The sequence below is a fragment of the Corvus moneduloides genome, chromosome 11 (genome assembly GCF_009650955.1).
Source record: "Corvus moneduloides isolate bCorMon1 chromosome 11, bCorMon1.pri, whole genome shotgun sequence".
Taxonomy (NCBI): domain Eukaryota; kingdom Metazoa; phylum Chordata; class Aves; order Passeriformes; family Corvidae; genus Corvus; species Corvus moneduloides.
In genome coordinates, this window is record NC_045486.1 from 19,910,218 (window position 1) to 19,926,700 (window position 16,483).

The following is a 16,483-nucleotide window of genomic DNA, read 5'->3' on the forward strand; positions in this document are numbered from 1 at the left end:
CTTTTTTTGGCACGGATTCCAAAATTACCTAAAGACACTGTAAGAACAGATCATTCTTTTATGATTTTATGAGTAGCTTTCTACATGGGCAAACAGTTTTACAGGCTGACATTTCTGTTTCTTTTAATAAGCCTAAGCAAGTAAAATATGTATTTAAGGAGTACCTGGCCTGTATGTTTTGGCTGAGGCAGGACTGAGAATTAACTCCCAACTGCCTCTGAAATCCCAAAACACTCAGAAAACCACCTTGGATAACAAAACTCCCCTGTATTTTCCTCCACATGGCAACTCAATTTTACTGGGGTAGAAACTTCATAGCACAGTAACTAGTTAATATCAGCCATTAAATATTAGTTCATATAATATTAAACCAGCTCCTATTTTATAAATGGAATATTTCTTCCAAATGATTCCAGATGGGCTTCGCAATGTAACAGTGCTTGTGGAAGGACACAAACCACAGGCGGGCCGAGAGCACTGGACTGTAAATGTTATGCAGATTTTAAAGGAAATCACCACGTGTGTGGTCACAGGAGGAGTTTAATGAGCCTGCCAGGGAGATCATGTCTTGCCACTGGAACTGGTTTTCAGCTCTACTCCACCAGGGCCTGAGAAATCCTGTGATGACACAGAGCAGGAGCATCTTCCCCCTGGAAAGATATTGGGAGTTCAGAGGGGTTCCTATGGATGCACTGGATCTGATGTGGATGCAATAACGTGTCCATATTTCTATCCATAGAGCTTGGAATTTCTGGGGTTGGCAGAGCAAACAATGGGACATTGAGAGTCAGGCAGCACAGCTGAACACCAGGCAGCAAAGGCAACAGTGTCAGGGTTTAGGGCAACACATTTCCAGACCTGGTGGGTTACAGCCACGGTGATTTAGGGAAGAGTCATATCAGCCTTGTCAGAAAGCTGACATTGGCCTGGACCTTAATTTAAAAAGGCAATAAATCAGCTGAGTATCAATAAATAGTAAGCAATTGAATACTCTGCGCTAGAGCAGTGAATCAGCCAGAGAAAACAAGGAATGCTCTGTTCCCATCCTGCCATTCCTGAGCCTGGAGCACAGAGATGGAAAGCTGAGGGATGACTCGGCAGCAGCTGCAGGCGCTCAGCCTCTGTAGGGCAGCAGGGAGCTCGCATTCTCTGCCGCACTGCAGACACAGCAGGAACGCTCCGGGAAGGAAAAATACATCCTGAAAACTCCCAGGAAAGGGATGTCCAGTGCTTTCAGTGTGTCTCAAGGCAGGATTAGCTTTATTTGTACTGTTCCTGGAAGATGTTTGTTTCACCTGCTCTGAAAACTCCCAGTGAGGGACACGTTACAATCCTCAGCGTTGTCCTCACTCACAGGTACAATATTATTTTGCAATACGTTTTGCTCCTCCTATATTCCAGTGGTCCTGCAGGACAATGCAGATCTGTTTTTCCCATTTTGCCATCTCTAGACAGAGTTATTTCAGCCTTGTCCCTCTCCCCTTGGCTCCTGACAGCAGTGTGACATTTCTGACTCCCTGGGATCCACTGTGACCTCGAGGGCTGCAGTTCAGAGCCTCTCATTTGGGTGTTGCCTGCTCATCTGCTGGCTCATCATAAAAACGGAGCTTGCAGACATTTGTGAGAGTGTCCGTACCATTATTGATAAAAGAAATTGACAGATAAAAGAAATGTGGCGTGACTCATCCAAAGCCTGTCCTTCAGACAGCAAGTTCTGGCTGCAGCACCATCTGGGTTTATCATCAGGAAAGGGAGCACATACTTGGTTGAAGAAATAGAAGTGTGACTGAGTTAATTGGCTGTGGGCTCCCTCCCAAGGCTGCACACTGATAATGAAATGTGAATGACCTGTAGCTCCTTGTGTTTTGTCTGCTTCTCCCTGCAATGAACGTCTCATAGTAAATGTGTCTGCACAGGGAGAAAATACAGAAACTGCTAGCAGAGATAAACCCCACTTTCATTCAAATGAGACCTGATTTGACAAATTTAGAAGGAATTTTGAATCAGAGTGACATCTTTGATGCTGGGTCATTTTCATTTTGTTACCTGGAATGTTTTAATTTGGGTATTTTAATGGCAGGGCTCTATGAATTAACCTGAAGTTACCAGAGCATCTCTGTACCTTGGTGCCAGGAATACATCAGGGCCCTCTGTGGTTTGGCTTCAACACTTTTTATGTGAATCAACATCAAAACAAATTAACAGTCCTGAGCTGATGTATGAAGTAAAACTCTGTAGGCAATAACTGCAAGAGCACAAGCTTAGTATCCTCATGTTTTGTGCAATAATTCCTGTCCGGCCTTGTAACCACTATTGCCTGCCCTTTGGCTCACCATAAAAATCAGGAATGAGAGATAAAACACCTCCTAAGAAGGATGTATTATTCAACTTTTCATCAGGGAATTCACTGATCTCTGTTGGCAATCAGAATTCTCTGATGAGAGTCTGCATCCCAGGAGCCAAATTGTCTTGATCCTCTTTGCGTGACAGTGGCACCTCACAGGGTAACCTCAAAACAGGTGTGTTGTGGGTGAAGGTGTGACTGCGGGTTTGATGAGCAAGGTTCAAGCTGGTAGAAAAAAGGCTGTCGGGTCCTAAATAGTGAAAATGCTTTGTATTTTATTCAGGTGCTTTTATTTTACAGTTACACAAGCAAGTCCTCCCGAGCTGGCTCTGAGCTGCAGGATCAGCATCACCTGGTGGGACAACGGTGCCTTGTCCCGGGTGGCCACTGAGCCACGGGGTTTGTTCCGGAGCCAAATGAGTGGAACATTGTCCCTGCCTCCCCAACACCGCTGAGAAATCATCTCCCCGTGTGTCTCCTGCCCCTCCTCGTGGAGCTCATCGCTCCCTCCAAGAGCTTCTCTCACTTGGTCACGCTAAAGCCGCCAGCGCCGGGTGATTTGTCCCCGGGGGGACATCACCGCAGCCCCGGCGGGGACAGGGGACAGCACCGCAGCGGAGCCGGGAGCGCATTCCCTGTCCTTCCCCACCGGGAGCGCATTCCCTGTCCTTCCCTGCCGGGAGCATCCCTCGCTCGGGGCCGGCAGCCGGGGCCGGCCCGTGTCCCGCACCGCGGGGCCGGGAAACCGCGTCCCCATCTCTGCCAGGGCGGGGCGCCCAAGCGAGCCGCTGCCGGCGGGACCGGGCCCGCACGGCGGGGACGGAACAGGACCGGGGATGGAGCCAGGCGGGACCCCGGGCGGGGCTCCGGGCGGGGTCGAGGCGGGGCTGAGGCGGGCTCGGGGCGGGCTCCGGACGGGCTCGGGGCGAGGCTGAGGCGGGCTCGGGGCGGGCTCGGGGCGGGCTCGGGGCGGGCTCGGGGTGGGCTCGGGGCGAGGCTGAGGCGGGCTCGGGGCGAGGCTGAGGCGGGCTCGGGGCGGGCTCTGGGCGGGCTCGGGGAGAGGCTGAGGCGGGCTCGGGGCGGGCTCTGGGCGGGCTCGGGGAGAGGCTGAGGCGGGCTCGGGGCGGGCTCTGGGCGGGCTCGGGGAGAGGCTGAGGCGGGCTCGGGGCGGGCTCTGGGCGGGCTCGGGGAGAGGCTGAGGCGGGCTCGGGGCGGGCTCTGGGCGGGCTCGGGGCGAGGCTGAGGCGGGCTCGGGGCGGGCTCGGGGCGGGCTCGGGGCGGGCTCGGGGAGAGGCTGAGGCGGGCTCGGGGTGGGCTCTGGGCGGGCTCGGGGCGGCTGAGGCGGGCTCGGGGCGGGCTCTGGGCGGGCTCGGGGCGGCTGAGGCGGGCTCGGGGCGGGCTCTGGGCGGGCTCGGGGCGGGCTCGGGGCGGGCTCTGGGCGGGCTCGGGGCGAGGCTGAGGCGGGCTCGGGGCGAGGCTGAGGCGGGCTCGGGGCGGGCTCGGGGCCGGGCCGTTCCCTCGCGCGGGCTCCGTGCGCAGGCGCAGTGGCGGCGCGGCGGTGAGGGTGAGGGTGACGGTGACGGTGACGGTGACGGTGACGGTGACGGTGGCGGTGGGTGGCGGGCGCGGGCGGCGGGCGCGGGCGGCGGGAACGGCTCGGCTCGGTCTCCCCGAACCCACAGGGACACCCCGGGACCGGGCACTGCCCGTCCGAACCCACAGGGACACCCGGGAACTCTCCGGTACCGCCCCGGGGTCCGGGTGCGGGTCCTGCCGGTCCCCATCACGTTGCGGCCCGCCCCGTGTGGATCCCTAGCCCGCCGTCCCTTGGCAAAGCGGATCCCGGTTTAAGGCAGAGAAGCCTGCCAGGCCACGGCTCTAACTGCAGAATTTATTCCCTGATTCACAGAGTCACAGAATCTCCCGAGCTGGAAGGGACCCTCAGGGATCATCCAGTCCAGCTCCTGGCCCTGCACAGACACCCCAACAACCCCACCCTGGGCATCCCTGGCAGTATTGTCCAAACGCTCCTGGGAGCTCAGACTGTTCAGAACGGTTCATATTTAGGTACTTGTGTGGTGTCTGCTTTTGTGCTCATACCTCTGCTTTATTCCTGAATGTATTTTGTTCCTTTATTTACTGGAGTTTCCCTCATATGCTCTTAGCTGAGGAGCATCCCTGTGTGCTCTGCAGGGGATGCCCCAGGCCACATCAGAGATCTCCAGCACACCCGTGCCTGTGTTTCTCTGGTGTCAGAGTTACAGAACTGAACCTCTGTTACCCTGCAGGATCCATTGAGAATTTGCTACTGCAGAGGGGGTCTTGCTGAAACACAGAAAAATGGGTGAACCTTAACTCCTGAGTGTTAAATCTTTTGTTTCCATTTTTTAGGAGGAAAAATTAGGAAATGGCAGAAGCAGTATTTCACCCCCCAAGAAGGAAAAGAAGAGTTTTTGAGTCGTACGAGGCTCCCTTTCCTGTGGATGTAGGGGGGAAGGATTTCAGAGTATGCCAGGCTGAGATCATTAACAACAATGTGATTGTGAGGAACCCAGAGGATATTGAACAGCTCTACAACAAGGTGCTGCACCCTGTTAGCACAATATTTGTAGTGTTTTAAATGCAGGTAAAACATAATACTGGTTCAAATCTGCTGCCTTTATGCTTTCCTGCCCCTTCAGCCTCCTGTGATTCTCCTTATTTCCCTTCTCTCCTGAAATCGATACAAAAAGTTTATTCTGTATCAAATGTGAAAAGTCTTTCTTATCCAAGCAAGTAAATTTTGGCATTAAGTGATACTGTGAGCTAAGAAACAGCTGCAAAGCCTTCATGTTTATGTCTCATTTCAAGATTTCATGCGACTTTTCAAAGCATTTTCGTGTTTTTAAAGCTCAGGAGGTTGAAATATTGATGTTTTATAAATGCCTGTATGATTCTTTTAACTTCAGAGTGATTTATTCCTGTGTACAATAATCTGTGTTAAGTTTTTTGTGTCTGAGTACCATTTCAGCAGCATTCTAGTGCAGTGGTATCTCTTTGGTTTCAGGTGTTGTTTTCAAACATTTGCTGGGAGGTTTTGGCTGACAAATATTCAGAATTCAGGAAAAAGACCCAACACTCTCCAGGCTAAATGGGATTTAAACCCCTGGTAAAATCAGGTGTTTTAATACTGAACCAGTTACGAGCAGCCAAACAAGCTTTAGGCAGAGCTTAAATGCTGCAGGAGTTCAGCTGTTTGTTCCAGCTGATCTCAGCAGTCCACGTTTTATAACTGGGAAAGAAGTTCATTTTTGTGCCATGAGATAATTAGGGGTTTTTCCTGTCCTTTGCAGGGCTACTTTGGAAAAGGGATCCTTTCCAGGAGCCGGCCAGTGTTCAGCATTTCAGATCCTCTGCTGGTGGCCAAGTGGAGAGGTAAATGGGGCCTGTTTGTACCTCATCACTGCTCTGGTAGCTCTTCTCACCTTTCCTCACTCATTGAAGGTGTATTTTTATGAATTACCTGCAGAAGAATAATCTGCTGGATCAGGTTGAGGGTATCTCTCTCCCCATCTCTTGTGCCAAGGAAAATCCAAGAATATGAAATCCATGTGGATAATTCCTTAGTGCATTCTCCTAAATCTTCACTGAGTTGTTGCTTGGGAAGTCTGAAGTAAAGGGACCATCCTGGGACTTTTCTTTCCCCTATTTTCCTGGGGTTTAATCTGCAGATTTTGATGTCCCTGAAATCATAAGGGGATGATTTGTAAAGTTTTCAATCTGGTTGTAGCCAGTTACACCCAGTCTGCTCTTGCCTGTTTATAGGAAGACTCATTCCTTACTCTTCTCTCCCATGACAGTGAAGCCCCAGTGGACATCAGTGCATTTTATCACATCCCTCCATAATTGCCCGGAGGAAAACAGTGTATTTAGTTGTTCTCTTGTGCATGCTGTTACCTCTGTACCTTCTCTGGTTCTGCTGTGGCCCTGCTTGAAAAGTGGGACCAAAATGGCACTGAGGACTGAAAAAGGGGGATAATTACCATCTCAGTGATCAGAATCTCACAAAACCATCTTTATATTGATGAAACAATGTAGGATTTTTCTTTATTTAACAGGTGTTAACACAAACATGCCCATAATTACATCTCAAAAGTAAGTTAATTTGCTTTTTTCTTGGTGTTTTTAGGAAACAGATTACTCTTGTTTATATTTCTCTTACTGGCTTTCAGATTGTTGGCTGTATAAATAATGAGGGTGACTTGCTTCTGTTTTCTCATTATTTCATTTATAAATCCCATTAGAAGAAGTAGAAATAGGGTAGGGGATGATATTCAGGGTGGTTTTTCATGTAAGCTTGCAGGTATTAGTGCTGAATAGAAGCCAAGGCTGAGTGCATGCATGGTGTGGGTAATTACCTGTGCACATTTGTGCACAGTAACTGCTGGTGTGTGTCTGTGAACTGTGCTGAACCTCCAGGGTTTTAGGTGTTAATTAAAGGATGTAATCCCTGGAATTCCTCATTTATTTTGTTCCCCAGGTACCAGCGCCGTGTGCAGTGGGCTAAAAGTGTCCTGCAGGAGCAGGGCCTCGACGACTGCTCCGTCACCAAAATCCTGGACAGCTACACCAAACCCCTGGGGCTGCCCTTCTCCAGAGAGGATGGGGCTGAACAAACTGGAGACAGCTGCACCAGCGTGGGCCCAAACCCAGAAAATACAGAACCATCCAGGCAATCTGCTGGCAGTGAAGGAGCCCAAAGTCCTGAGGGTCAGAACGGGGGCTCCAAGGAGGGAGGAGATGCAGCCATGGATCCTGGGAGTGGCTCCAGGGACCAGGAGCAGGGGGATTCCAGAGAAATGGCTGAAGGATCCTGCCACAGGGACCCTCCTGTGCTCTGTGGCTGCGAGGGGAAGCAGAGCCCTGAGCAGAGGGCTTGGCAGGGGATGGACTTGAGGGAATGTGCTCCGGAGTATGTGCTGGTGCAAGAGGAGGAAGAAGGAAGCTCCTGTCCTGAAGATGACTCCACTTGTGCACAAGGAAATGTAAGGAAAAAGAGGATCCTCATCTTTTAGAAAAGCTGCTTTCCAAATTCAGTATTTTTTCCAGTTTAACATTTTAGTAATACAGTCAATTTTTCTTGTAGCTTGTCAAGAAGGAAGTATTAGTATGCAGAAAAAACCCATTTAGGATTTTTGAGTACTTACAACTCAGCTTGGAAGAGGTATGTGTCAAGCACAGTGCAAGTTGGTTTGCTTTTCATATGAAAAAGCAAACATTGATCTATGTTACAATGTCATTTAATACCTGTTTCTAGAGTGCAGGGTCCTCCTGTGGCTCCTAAGTACTTGCATTGTCTTAGTCATAAAACTTAGCTTGGATAACCTGTGATAATTACATGAGATGATGAAAAAATAGTAAGGGTCCAATCCGATTTGCTTTAGATGAATAATCCCACTGCCAGAGAGACCAGTGGCAGGACTTAAATATAGAAATACCAGGAACATAATGTTTATATGAATCCTGTTTCAATAGTGCTGCTTCTAAATATATTATGTGTTAATTTTAACACCATGCCTTCAGCAGGGATGATGTAGAAAATTAATTAATTAATTAAGCCTTTGTTCTTGCAAGGCTTTGTGTATAAACCACAGGAGGAATGTAGCTATGAGTTAAACTTAATCTGTTTGGTTTTTTCAGGCTTTTTTCTTGGTGTATGCCCTGGGATGTTTAAGTATTTATTATGGTGAGGTAAGAGATTGAAATTATTTTGGGTTACTGGGGATACTCTTCCTCTGGATATGGTTTGGTCTGAAATCTTTACCTATATGGCAGTGATTTATGCTGTTAATTCTGGAGGAGGAAATATCAGAGTATTGGGAAGATTTTCTTACAAGTAATGGTATTTATGTTTAGGAAATACAGGTCTGAAAGCTTTAAGTTTACCAAGACAAATATAATTAAGCACAGTCTGTCTGTTGAGAAAGGATTTTTGTTGTAACTTAGGCAGGAAATGTGGGAGAAATAATATGGTGAATAGTCCCACCTGAAATGGCAAAATTCCTTGGAATTTGACACATTAATTCTATTGAACTATTATTCATGAAATGACAGTAGTTCAAACCTGTGCTTTTAGTTTAAGATTTATCAGGCTTTCCTTTAAACAGGGCTGTTATGGGACTGATTGTGAACTGCCTAACAGACCCACAAAGTGGAGTACCAGGTTCCTGTCTTGTTTTTAGGGATTCTGTGTTTTACTGCCTGTAGTTGATGCTGTGTGCAGCAGCCTGGGGAGTTTGGTATTTGGCTGCTGTGATATTTGGTGTTTGGCTGCAGTGGTGTGTGTAGCAGAGCATGACTGGTTTATATCAATGCAGTGACCTTGCTGTGTGGTTTTCAGGAGCCCCTGAGCATTGTGAAGCTGTGGGAAGTGTTCAGTGAGGTGAAGCCTGACTTCAAAACCACCTACATGGCCTATCACTACTTCAGGGGCAAGGGCTGGGTGCCCAAGGTGGGGCTGAAGTACGGCACGGATCTCTGTGAGTACCTCCCCAAAAATGGGATCGTTTCCAGCTCACTCCTCCTTCAGGCAAGGCAGAACTGCAGGCCCAGAGAGGAATTCAATGAGGAGCTGCAGAACTGGAGCAGCCTTTGCTGCTTGCAGTTGGTGAAGGACGTTTGGGGTTAGCAGTGAAGTTGGGATGTGAGTGGAAAGGAACATCCCATATCCAGCCGCTGAAGAGACAGCTTGGAAGGTCTGGTTTGCTTCATGAGGTTCATAATTCCTACAGGATTGCACTGAAATTCCCTTCCCAACTTTCTCTGTCCCCTTCTAAACACATTTTCTGCAGTGCTAATGTGACAGTCTCTAGAGTAACAGGTTTGAATTCAGATCCCAACTCACATCAAAGTTCATGCACATCATTCATCCCATTCAATAGAAGCTGGACTTGTGCTGAATTTACTGCTAAGACTCTTTCTCTGTATGGGTTTTTGGAGGGAGAGGGAGAAGGGACTTGTTTTTTTGTCATTAATGGTCGGGGGTTTTAAGATTACAGAAATAATTAGTGGAGTCCTTGCAAAGTAATTAAGAACTCTATTTAGCTCATGTCAACATAAACAGTGCAGTAATGCCTGTTACTGCAGCAGAAATGTGACAATATTGATGGGCCCTGGTATTAAACTCACTGGAACTCTGATCTAACTGAGGTGTTTCTCTTTCATTTCAGTGCTGTATCGAAAAGGGCCCCCCTTCTACCACGCCAGGTTTGACACTCATGTTTCTGCCTCATTCCCTTGCTTCAAATTAAATTCCACTCACACCAATTTAGAATCTTCACTGGTTAAGCACAGATTCATCACTGAAAATATGCTGCCAGCTAGGAATGTGAGATTTCTTCTAGTAGAGTACAAAGTGACACCATTTCTTTGATTTTAAATAACAGGCATTAAAAATTACAAGTTGTAGATGATGATGCACTCAGGAAAATAATTGGATTTATTAATGCTGACTTAGAAAAATATATGGTCTGGGTAATTGATGTGATTTGGGAGAACTTTTAAGGGATGATAATTGTCTTTATTTGTTGGCTAGTCAGGTTGAAGTCCTAGATAATAAATTGGTTATAAATGTCAGCTCGGCATTAACAAAGAGAATGCCACAAACATCAGGAGAAGGGTGGGGAGGGAAGGTGCCATTGGCATATCCACAACTTCAGTATTTCTCCTCTCTTCCTTACAGAAAAAGACTAAATTTCAACTTGCTACCTGCAAGCTGGCAGATTGTTTAATGCCAGTTCTTAGCCTCTAGTTCCTGAGTTTTCTTCAGAAAATGGCAATTTCCTCTCTGTGACTTGTCCTGCCTGCTGTGTCTTCCAGTTACTCTGTCATTGCTGAGTTGGTGGATGATAATTTTGAAGGTTCCCTTCGCAGACCCCTCAGCTGGATGTCCCTGTCTGGGCTGAACAGAACAACTGCAAATGCTTCTAAGGTACAAGTGCTGGGGTAAAAACAGCTTTGGAGTGATTAATGTGCAGTTTCACTCCAAAGGCGCAGGGAGTTTGAGGCTGAACAATATGAGTAGGGAGAGAAGTGTCCTTTTTCAATATCCAAGTGAATCCTGGAAGAATTATTATTAAATCATTATTATTAAAGTTCTGCCACCTGTAGGAATGTTAAAAGTTGTGTGAGAAACAGCAAAAAGACCTGAGGGACACTTGTTTCCTGATTGCCACTTCTGTTTTTAAAGCCCTTTCCACCTCCCAGGATTTTCTTTTGAGCAGTGAGACTGAAATTTCCCTGAGATTTTCTGTGTGAGCTTCACGGTGCTTCCATAATCCACTGAAATTCCTGTGTTTCCTGGCTGCCTGCAGGAGCTCATGCTCTGCTATTTGATCAGACCTTCTGACATGACTGCAGAGGAGATGTCAACCCCAGAGTGTATGAAGAGAATCAAGGTTCAGGTGAGTGGTTCCTGCCTTTCTGCAGCTCCTTGGGAGAACTGTTCTTGTTCTTTGGCTTGATTTGGGTTTTGCACACATGGCTGCAATAAAATTAAATTCCTTCATGCCCCAAGTCATGAAAAGTGCATTGCAGGCTCTCTAAAAACTTAAAAATCTCCTAATCTGAGTGTTGCTGTGCATGTAAGCATTTGCCTGGGGAAATAGGAATACCTCTGGAGGTATGTTTGTTTATTTCTGAACATGTGTTTCATGTTCAGAAATAAATGGAGAAATGTGTGAGAGTTCAGGAGCAAACGCAGTCATCTACTAAAATTTCTCAATGGTCATGTAATACAATCAATTTTACAGACCTAATCCCTATCCCTCACAGGTTATCTGTAGCTTTGGGGTTTTTTTCCCATAATAATTGCTGGGTTTTATTTCAGGAACTGATCGTTACTCGTTGGGTTTCTTCCCGTGAGCGCAGTGAACAGGATGAATTTTAACTGACTGCACAAGAAAAAACTCACTTTTATAAAATCACTTCTTGTTGTTTGTTACCTGATCTCATGATGAACTGTTGCCTTAGAAGGTTTTCTACCAACATATTCACTTGGTGTGTATAAATGCTATTTAAAATGAGTTGTATCATGTTTACTGGAGAGAATGTTGTACTGTAAAATGTAACTGAACAGATGAAAGGGAAAAAATTAAAGCTGTGTCCCAACTCAAAATATAAAAGATAAAAAGGTGTATGTTTGAGTGGTGGCTACGCTGCAGTCATTAGGAACAGTATTTCTGGTATTATGGCACCACAAACCTGACTGCACAGTCTTGGTGAAGTTGCACAAATTTGGATTTGGGGAGAGGTTCGGTTGTTGCAGTTGGGTGCCTGGACCCTGGAACTTATTTTCATAATCATAAGCTTAGAATTGAGGAACTCTTCCCAGAATGTGCAAGGATTTAAATTTACTCTGTGGCCGAATCAGGTGTTGGGCGCCTTTCCCCATCAGGCTGAGATGTGTTGCTTCCCTTGGGATTTGCACTTCACACTCAGGAATTCACACATCGGCCTTGGCTTCCTTGCTTCACCATGCAGTTCAGAATGGAAAAGAAATCTGACTGGCAAAGAGGCTGCATTTATTTGTTGTTGTATTTATTAGTAATTACAGGAAAGGAAAATAACAGTGAATCTGCAGTCAGATAGGGATTGGGGATTTCAGCAGCACACCAGCAGGCTCCCTTTTTTTACTCATCAGTAAACAATTGCAGCAGGAAAAGGCCGTTGAGGTTTGCTGCAGCTGAAGTTCCCACAGTTCATTTGTAAAGCCCTGAATTCCACAGCAGCCCTGATTTCTGGTGTGAAGTGTCTTTGCAGAACAGAGCACACAGTGAGTGTTAAAGCAGGAAAGATTTTTGCATAGGAATAGTTCCCATGGAAATTCTCTGTGCTGTGTACATTGTATGTGTACATTCATTCACTGAAATGCACAAGCTCAGTCTCCTGATCCTTCCCTAAGGAGCAGGATAAAGTTAATGATGTTTTTTTAACAACATTCAGCCCTAACCCCTGAGATGTGGAGCTTTAACCCTTCCTTTCCCATGGCTGCTGTCCTACTCCAGCAAGGTGTCGTTTCCAGCCCCGCTGTCCTGCTCTTGCTCGGGCAGGGGCACGACGTAGCAGTCGCTGTGTGCCAGCTCCTGGTGCAGGGTGAGGTACCTGGAGGCCTCCCTGGTGTGTGGGATCAGGAACCTCTCGGTGAACTGGGCCTTGCTCAGGGGCTCCCGGCCCCGGCCCTGCCGGACGCGGTTGACGAAGGCCAGGGCGAAGGTGTAGCAGTTGTGCTGCTGCTCCTCGTACCTGGGGAAACAGCTGCTCAGCAAGGGCCCTCCTCACCACTCAGGGGGAATGCTTACTCAAGGAAAGCTCTCCACGAGCTTCCCCTTGATCCCACTGGTTCAATAGATTCCATTCATCACAAGCGGTACTTCCCAGCCAGGGAACTCTCTCAGTTTTATTCTTAGGGCTGCAAGATTTGACAAAAATTAGTTCTTTTTTTTTATCCTTATTTGGCTTTTACCTTGTTACCCTTTGCTCTTTCACCTGTTGTTACCAACTCTTTCCTGCAGCCCCAGAGTTAATTGTGTGCCACCACGGGTGTGTGGGAGCTCATTTAAAATCCAGTTCCTTCTATCTGTGATGTTCTCTACTATCCTTCAGTAAGTGAAGAGCTATCTAGAAAATCAGAATCAGGCTTGGCCTGAACCCAAAGGAGTTACAGGATTAGTTTAGTGCAGTTCCTGTCCATTGAAAAAATAAGCAGAGGATTTAATTAAAAGAGTTCAGTTTTCAGTTCAGTGGCCATTGGTCTGGTTGTAGAAAAAGTAGGTCACTGTGTCAGGGGGTGGCAGATGGAAACCAAAGCTTGGAGAAGGGATGGACACATCTCTCCACCTCCTGCCAGCGATTTTTTGATGTCAAGTCAGTACTACTGGGAACTGTAAAAGTAACACAAATCCTGTTGGCTTTACCAACTCTGTAAACATCTAAAAATTCTTTTCTAAATTAAATTCTTCCATCTCCTTTAGGGGGGTAATGTATGATCCCTGAAATTTTATAGTCAGCACATAGAGAATTGCTAAAAAATGCTTTTGATTTGGTGTTTTCTTTTTTTCTTTTATATTATGGTTACATTTATTCAGTGAAAGCCAGGCGGGCTCTGTATTACAGCTGCTCCTACTGAGGGACAATCCCAGGACTGGTGTTTTCCTGGAGAGCTGCTCTGTCCCCAGCAGAGCTGGAAACCAGCCTGGTTTCCCATTTCTCACCACTGACAACAAAAACATCATCTGGATATTAGAACTGGGCAAGAATCCCATCACTGTGCTCAGCCTTCAAATGCAAATACAACTCAAACTCCTGAAACCTAGAAAAAATTATGGAGCTGTGCCTGGACTTTTGTACTCAGCAGTGTGCAGGTACTGTGTCATTAAACTGAGTGCTTAATGCAAAATTCCCTAAAGCCACCTCTTGGTTTAGAGGTTTCATGTCCTAGCAGATGAGTTTGTTACTTAAAATTCAGAACACTCTGTCCATCCAGGGCAGGCTGAGGGCGATCCTGGGGCTGTCAGGAATGTGTGTCCTGAAGGACACCAAGCTCTGAATGACCCCCACACCTTGTGGGGTCCGAGAGGAACCAGCCCAGTTCATCCCAAACACACCCCAGACTGTCATCTACACACCTGTGAGGGAGCCAGGCCTCTTCCAAGGAAAATTCCTCCAGGAGGTCATCCCACTGCTGCAGGAGCTCCGACATGTCTGGCTGCACCAGGGGGATGCTGATGCACTGCTCCCAGCCACTGCCAGCCCTGTGCACACCCTCCTGGTCATAGTTGTACACCACGCCTGGAAACACAGCAATGGGGCGCTGGGGGACACACACACAGCCCTTTTTGGGGTGTTTTTGTGACTTCACTTCCCATCAGCTGAGTAGGAAATGCAGTCCTGGCTTCCAGCAAAGACCTGGTCTCATTTTCACAGCGTGGTTTGAAAAAAAGTTTTGCTCTTCTGATAATCAGAGCAATTTAAGGACAACCAGGCTTCATTTTTAACCCTCAAATTTGACTGTATTAAATATACATCTGAAATGATGTTTTGCAGGGTGGGCCTACTCTAGGGAGAACCCAGTAGGACTTTTAAAAATGTTTTTTAATTAGGGGTGTTTTTAGAATTACCAAAAACTGTGTGGAACTCAAACCTTCCCGTAATTCCTTTAAAGCAGGCCTAGCAGTTCATTCGGGCTGGAAGGCACATGTTTATTCTATTCAAGGCCTGTTCAGTCCCTTCAGGGGAATGGATTTGCTCTGGAGCTCTGCTGCAAGGTGAGATCATTCCCAGTGCCCGATCCCAGGATATTCCGAGCTGGCATTTGCAGGGCAGCACGGGTGGCATCTGGGGTGACCGGAGGGGACACGGGGCTGAGCTGGCTCCTGCCGGGGTGTGGGAGGGGGCCCCAGGGTGCTGGTTACCCTGGGAATTGGTGATCCCGACGTGCAGGTCGGAGTGCCCGTCGTAGCCGCTGCAAGAGGAGCAGAGGGGCTGCTGAGGGACAGAACGGCCCCGCACGGCTCCACCGACACCTGGAAAAGGGGCTGCATTCCCAGAACGGGCGGGATCCCCCTTCCTGCGCCGTCCCTTCCCCTTCCCCTTGTCTTCCCCTTCCCCCTCCTGCCCCATTCCCTGCCCGTTCCATTTTCCTTCCCCTTGCGTTCCCCTTCTCTTTCCCTTTCCTTCCCTTCTCCTGCCCTTTGCCCTCCCCATTCCCATTCCCTTCCCTTTCTTCTTCCATTTCCCTGCCCTTTTCTTTCCCCATTCCCTCCCAGTGACCTCCTTTTTCCCCTCCCCATTCCCCTTCCCTCCCTATTCCCCTCGCATTCCCATTCCCTCCCCATTCCTCTTCCTTCCCTTTTCCCCTCCCATTCCCATTCCCTCCCCATTCCCCTTCCTTCCCTTTTCCCCTCCCATTCCCATTCCCTCCCCATTCCCCTCCCCGCCCTATTTCCCTCCCATTCCCTATTCCCTATTTCCCATTCCCCTTCCCTCCCTAGTTCCCTCCCATTCCCTATTTCCCTCCCTATTTCCCTTCCCATTCCCCATTTCCCCTCCCTATTTCCCCTCCCCTCCCTATTCCCCTCCCATTCTCCTTCCCTCCCGATTTCCCCTGCCATTCCCTATTTCCGCACCCATTCCCTATTTATTTCCGCTCCCACTCCCTATTTCCCATTCCCCAGTTCCCCTCCCATTCGCCATTCCCCATTTCCCATTCCCTATTTCCCATTCCCCATTTCCCATTCCCTATTTCTGCTCCCATTCCCTATTTATTTCCGCTCCCATTCCCCATTTCCCATTCCCTATTTATTCCCCATTATTTCCCATTCCCCATTATTTCCCATTCCCCATTATTTCCCATTTCCCATTCCCCATTATTTCCCATTCCCCATTTCCCATTGTTCCCCATTATTCCCCATTCCCCATTATTCCCCATTCCCCATTATTCCCCATTCCCCATTCCCCATTATTCCCCATTCCCCATTATTCCCCATTCCCCATTATTTCCCATTCCCTATTTATTCCCCATTATTTCCCATTCCCCATTATTTCCCATTATTCCCCATTTCCCATTATTCCCCATTCCCCATTATTCCCCATTATTCCCCATTATTCCCCATTCCCCATTATTTCCCATTATTCCCCATTCCCCATTATTCCCCATTCCCCATTATTCCCCATTCCCATTCCCCATTATTCCCCATTATTCCCCATTTCCCATTATTCCCCATTCCCCATTATTCCCCATTATTCCCCATTATTCCCCATTATTCCCCATTATTCCCGATTTATTTCCGCTCCCTCGCTCCCCGCTCCCGCAGCGCCCCCTGGCGGTTACTGCAGGAAGGTGCCGCGGGTGGGCCTGATGAGGAAGGCGCGGGGCTGCCCGTGGCCGTGCCGGAAGGGGCAGGGCAGGCGGACAGGCGCGGCGGCCAGCCCGGCGGCGCGCAGGTCCCCGCCGCACGCGGGGCAGCGCGCTGGCGGCGCGCGCCGGCAGTACAGGAGCGCGCGGCAGTGGCGCACGCGCAGCAGCGCCATGGCCCCGGCGCGCCGGCACAAAGCTTCCGGGCGGAAACAGAGCCGCGACCTCGGGGCGGTGCCACGGCCGCG

The 16,483-nt window shown here is 48.3% G+C and overlaps 2 protein-coding genes and 1 long non-coding RNA gene across 4 annotated transcripts; 2 read left to right on the top strand and 1 right to left on the bottom strand.

The window, feature by feature from the left end:
* Positions 1-902: 902 nt before the first annotated feature.
* LOC116449386 lies at positions 903-2,808 on the top strand. The gene is made up of 2 exons (XR_004242362.1): positions 903-1,356; positions 2,645-2,808. It is a non-coding gene; the product is annotated as an uncharacterized LOC116449386 (long non-coding RNA).
* Positions 2,809-3,970: 1,162 nt separating this feature from the next.
* TSEN2 (tRNA splicing endonuclease subunit 2) lies at positions 3,971-11,517 on the top strand. 2 transcript variants are annotated; one of them, XM_032121126.1, is made up of 12 exons: positions 3,971-4,411; positions 4,736-4,925; positions 5,677-5,758; positions 6,442-6,478; positions 6,864-7,368; positions 7,470-7,547; positions 8,024-8,074; positions 8,724-8,862; positions 9,553-9,589; positions 10,202-10,313; positions 10,696-10,785; positions 11,211-11,517. In XM_032121126.1, the coding sequence occupies exons 2-12, from the start codon at positions 4,752-4,754 to the stop codon at positions 11,268-11,270; spliced, it is 1,365 nt and encodes a 454-aa protein (XP_031977017.1). In that variant the 5' UTR covers positions 3,971-4,411; positions 4,736-4,751; the 3' UTR covers positions 11,271-11,517. The 2 variants fall into 2 exon arrangements, with proteins under 2 accessions (XP_031977017.1, XP_031977018.1); XM_032121127.1 differs by lacking the exon at positions 3,971-4,411 and having other exon boundaries at positions 4,833-4,970.
* Positions 11,518-11,899: 382 nt separating this feature from the next.
* Positions 11,900-16,426, bottom strand: MKRN2OS (MKRN2 opposite strand). The gene is made up of 4 exons (XM_032121130.1): positions 16,212-16,426; positions 14,794-14,843; positions 14,008-14,170; positions 11,900-12,625 (listed from the first exon to the last, which is right to left on the bottom strand). Exons 1-4 carry the CDS (start codon positions 16,409-16,411, stop codon positions 12,379-12,381), a joined length of 660 nt encoding a protein of 219 aa, XP_031977021.1. The 5' UTR covers positions 16,412-16,426; the 3' UTR covers positions 11,900-12,378.
* Between the last annotated feature and the right edge of the window lie 57 nt (positions 16,427-16,483).

What these genes read in the sequence shown, in the direction of transcription:
- TSEN2 (XM_032121126.1), top strand. Translation starts at nt 4,752, where the DNA reads ATGGCAGAAGCAGTATTTCACCCCCCAAGAAGGAAAAGAAGAGTTTTT. An exon ending in GCTGGTGGCCAAGTGGAGAG is followed by an intron (nt 5,759 to 6,441) that starts GTAAATGGGGCC and finishes TTTATTTAACAG; the next exon opens with GTGTTAACACAAACATGCCC. An exon ending in CAACTGCAAATGCTTCTAAG is followed by an intron (nt 10,314 to 10,695) that starts GTACAAGTGCTG and finishes GGCTGCCTGCAG; the next exon opens with GAGCTCATGCTCTGCTATTT.
- MKRN2OS (XM_032121130.1), bottom strand. Translation starts at nt 16,411, where the DNA reads ATGGCGCTGCTGCGCGTGCGCCACTGCCGCGCGCTCCTGTACTGCCGG. An exon ending in CGGGATCACCAATTCCCAGG is followed by an intron (nt 14,171 to 14,793) that starts GTAACCAGCACC and finishes CTGTGTTTCCAG; the next exon opens with GCGTGGTGTACAACTATGAC. An exon ending in GAGGCCTGGCTCCCTCACAG is followed by an intron (nt 12,626 to 14,007) that starts GTGTGTAGATGA and finishes CTGTTTCCCCAG; the next exon opens with GTACGAGGAGCAGCAGCACA.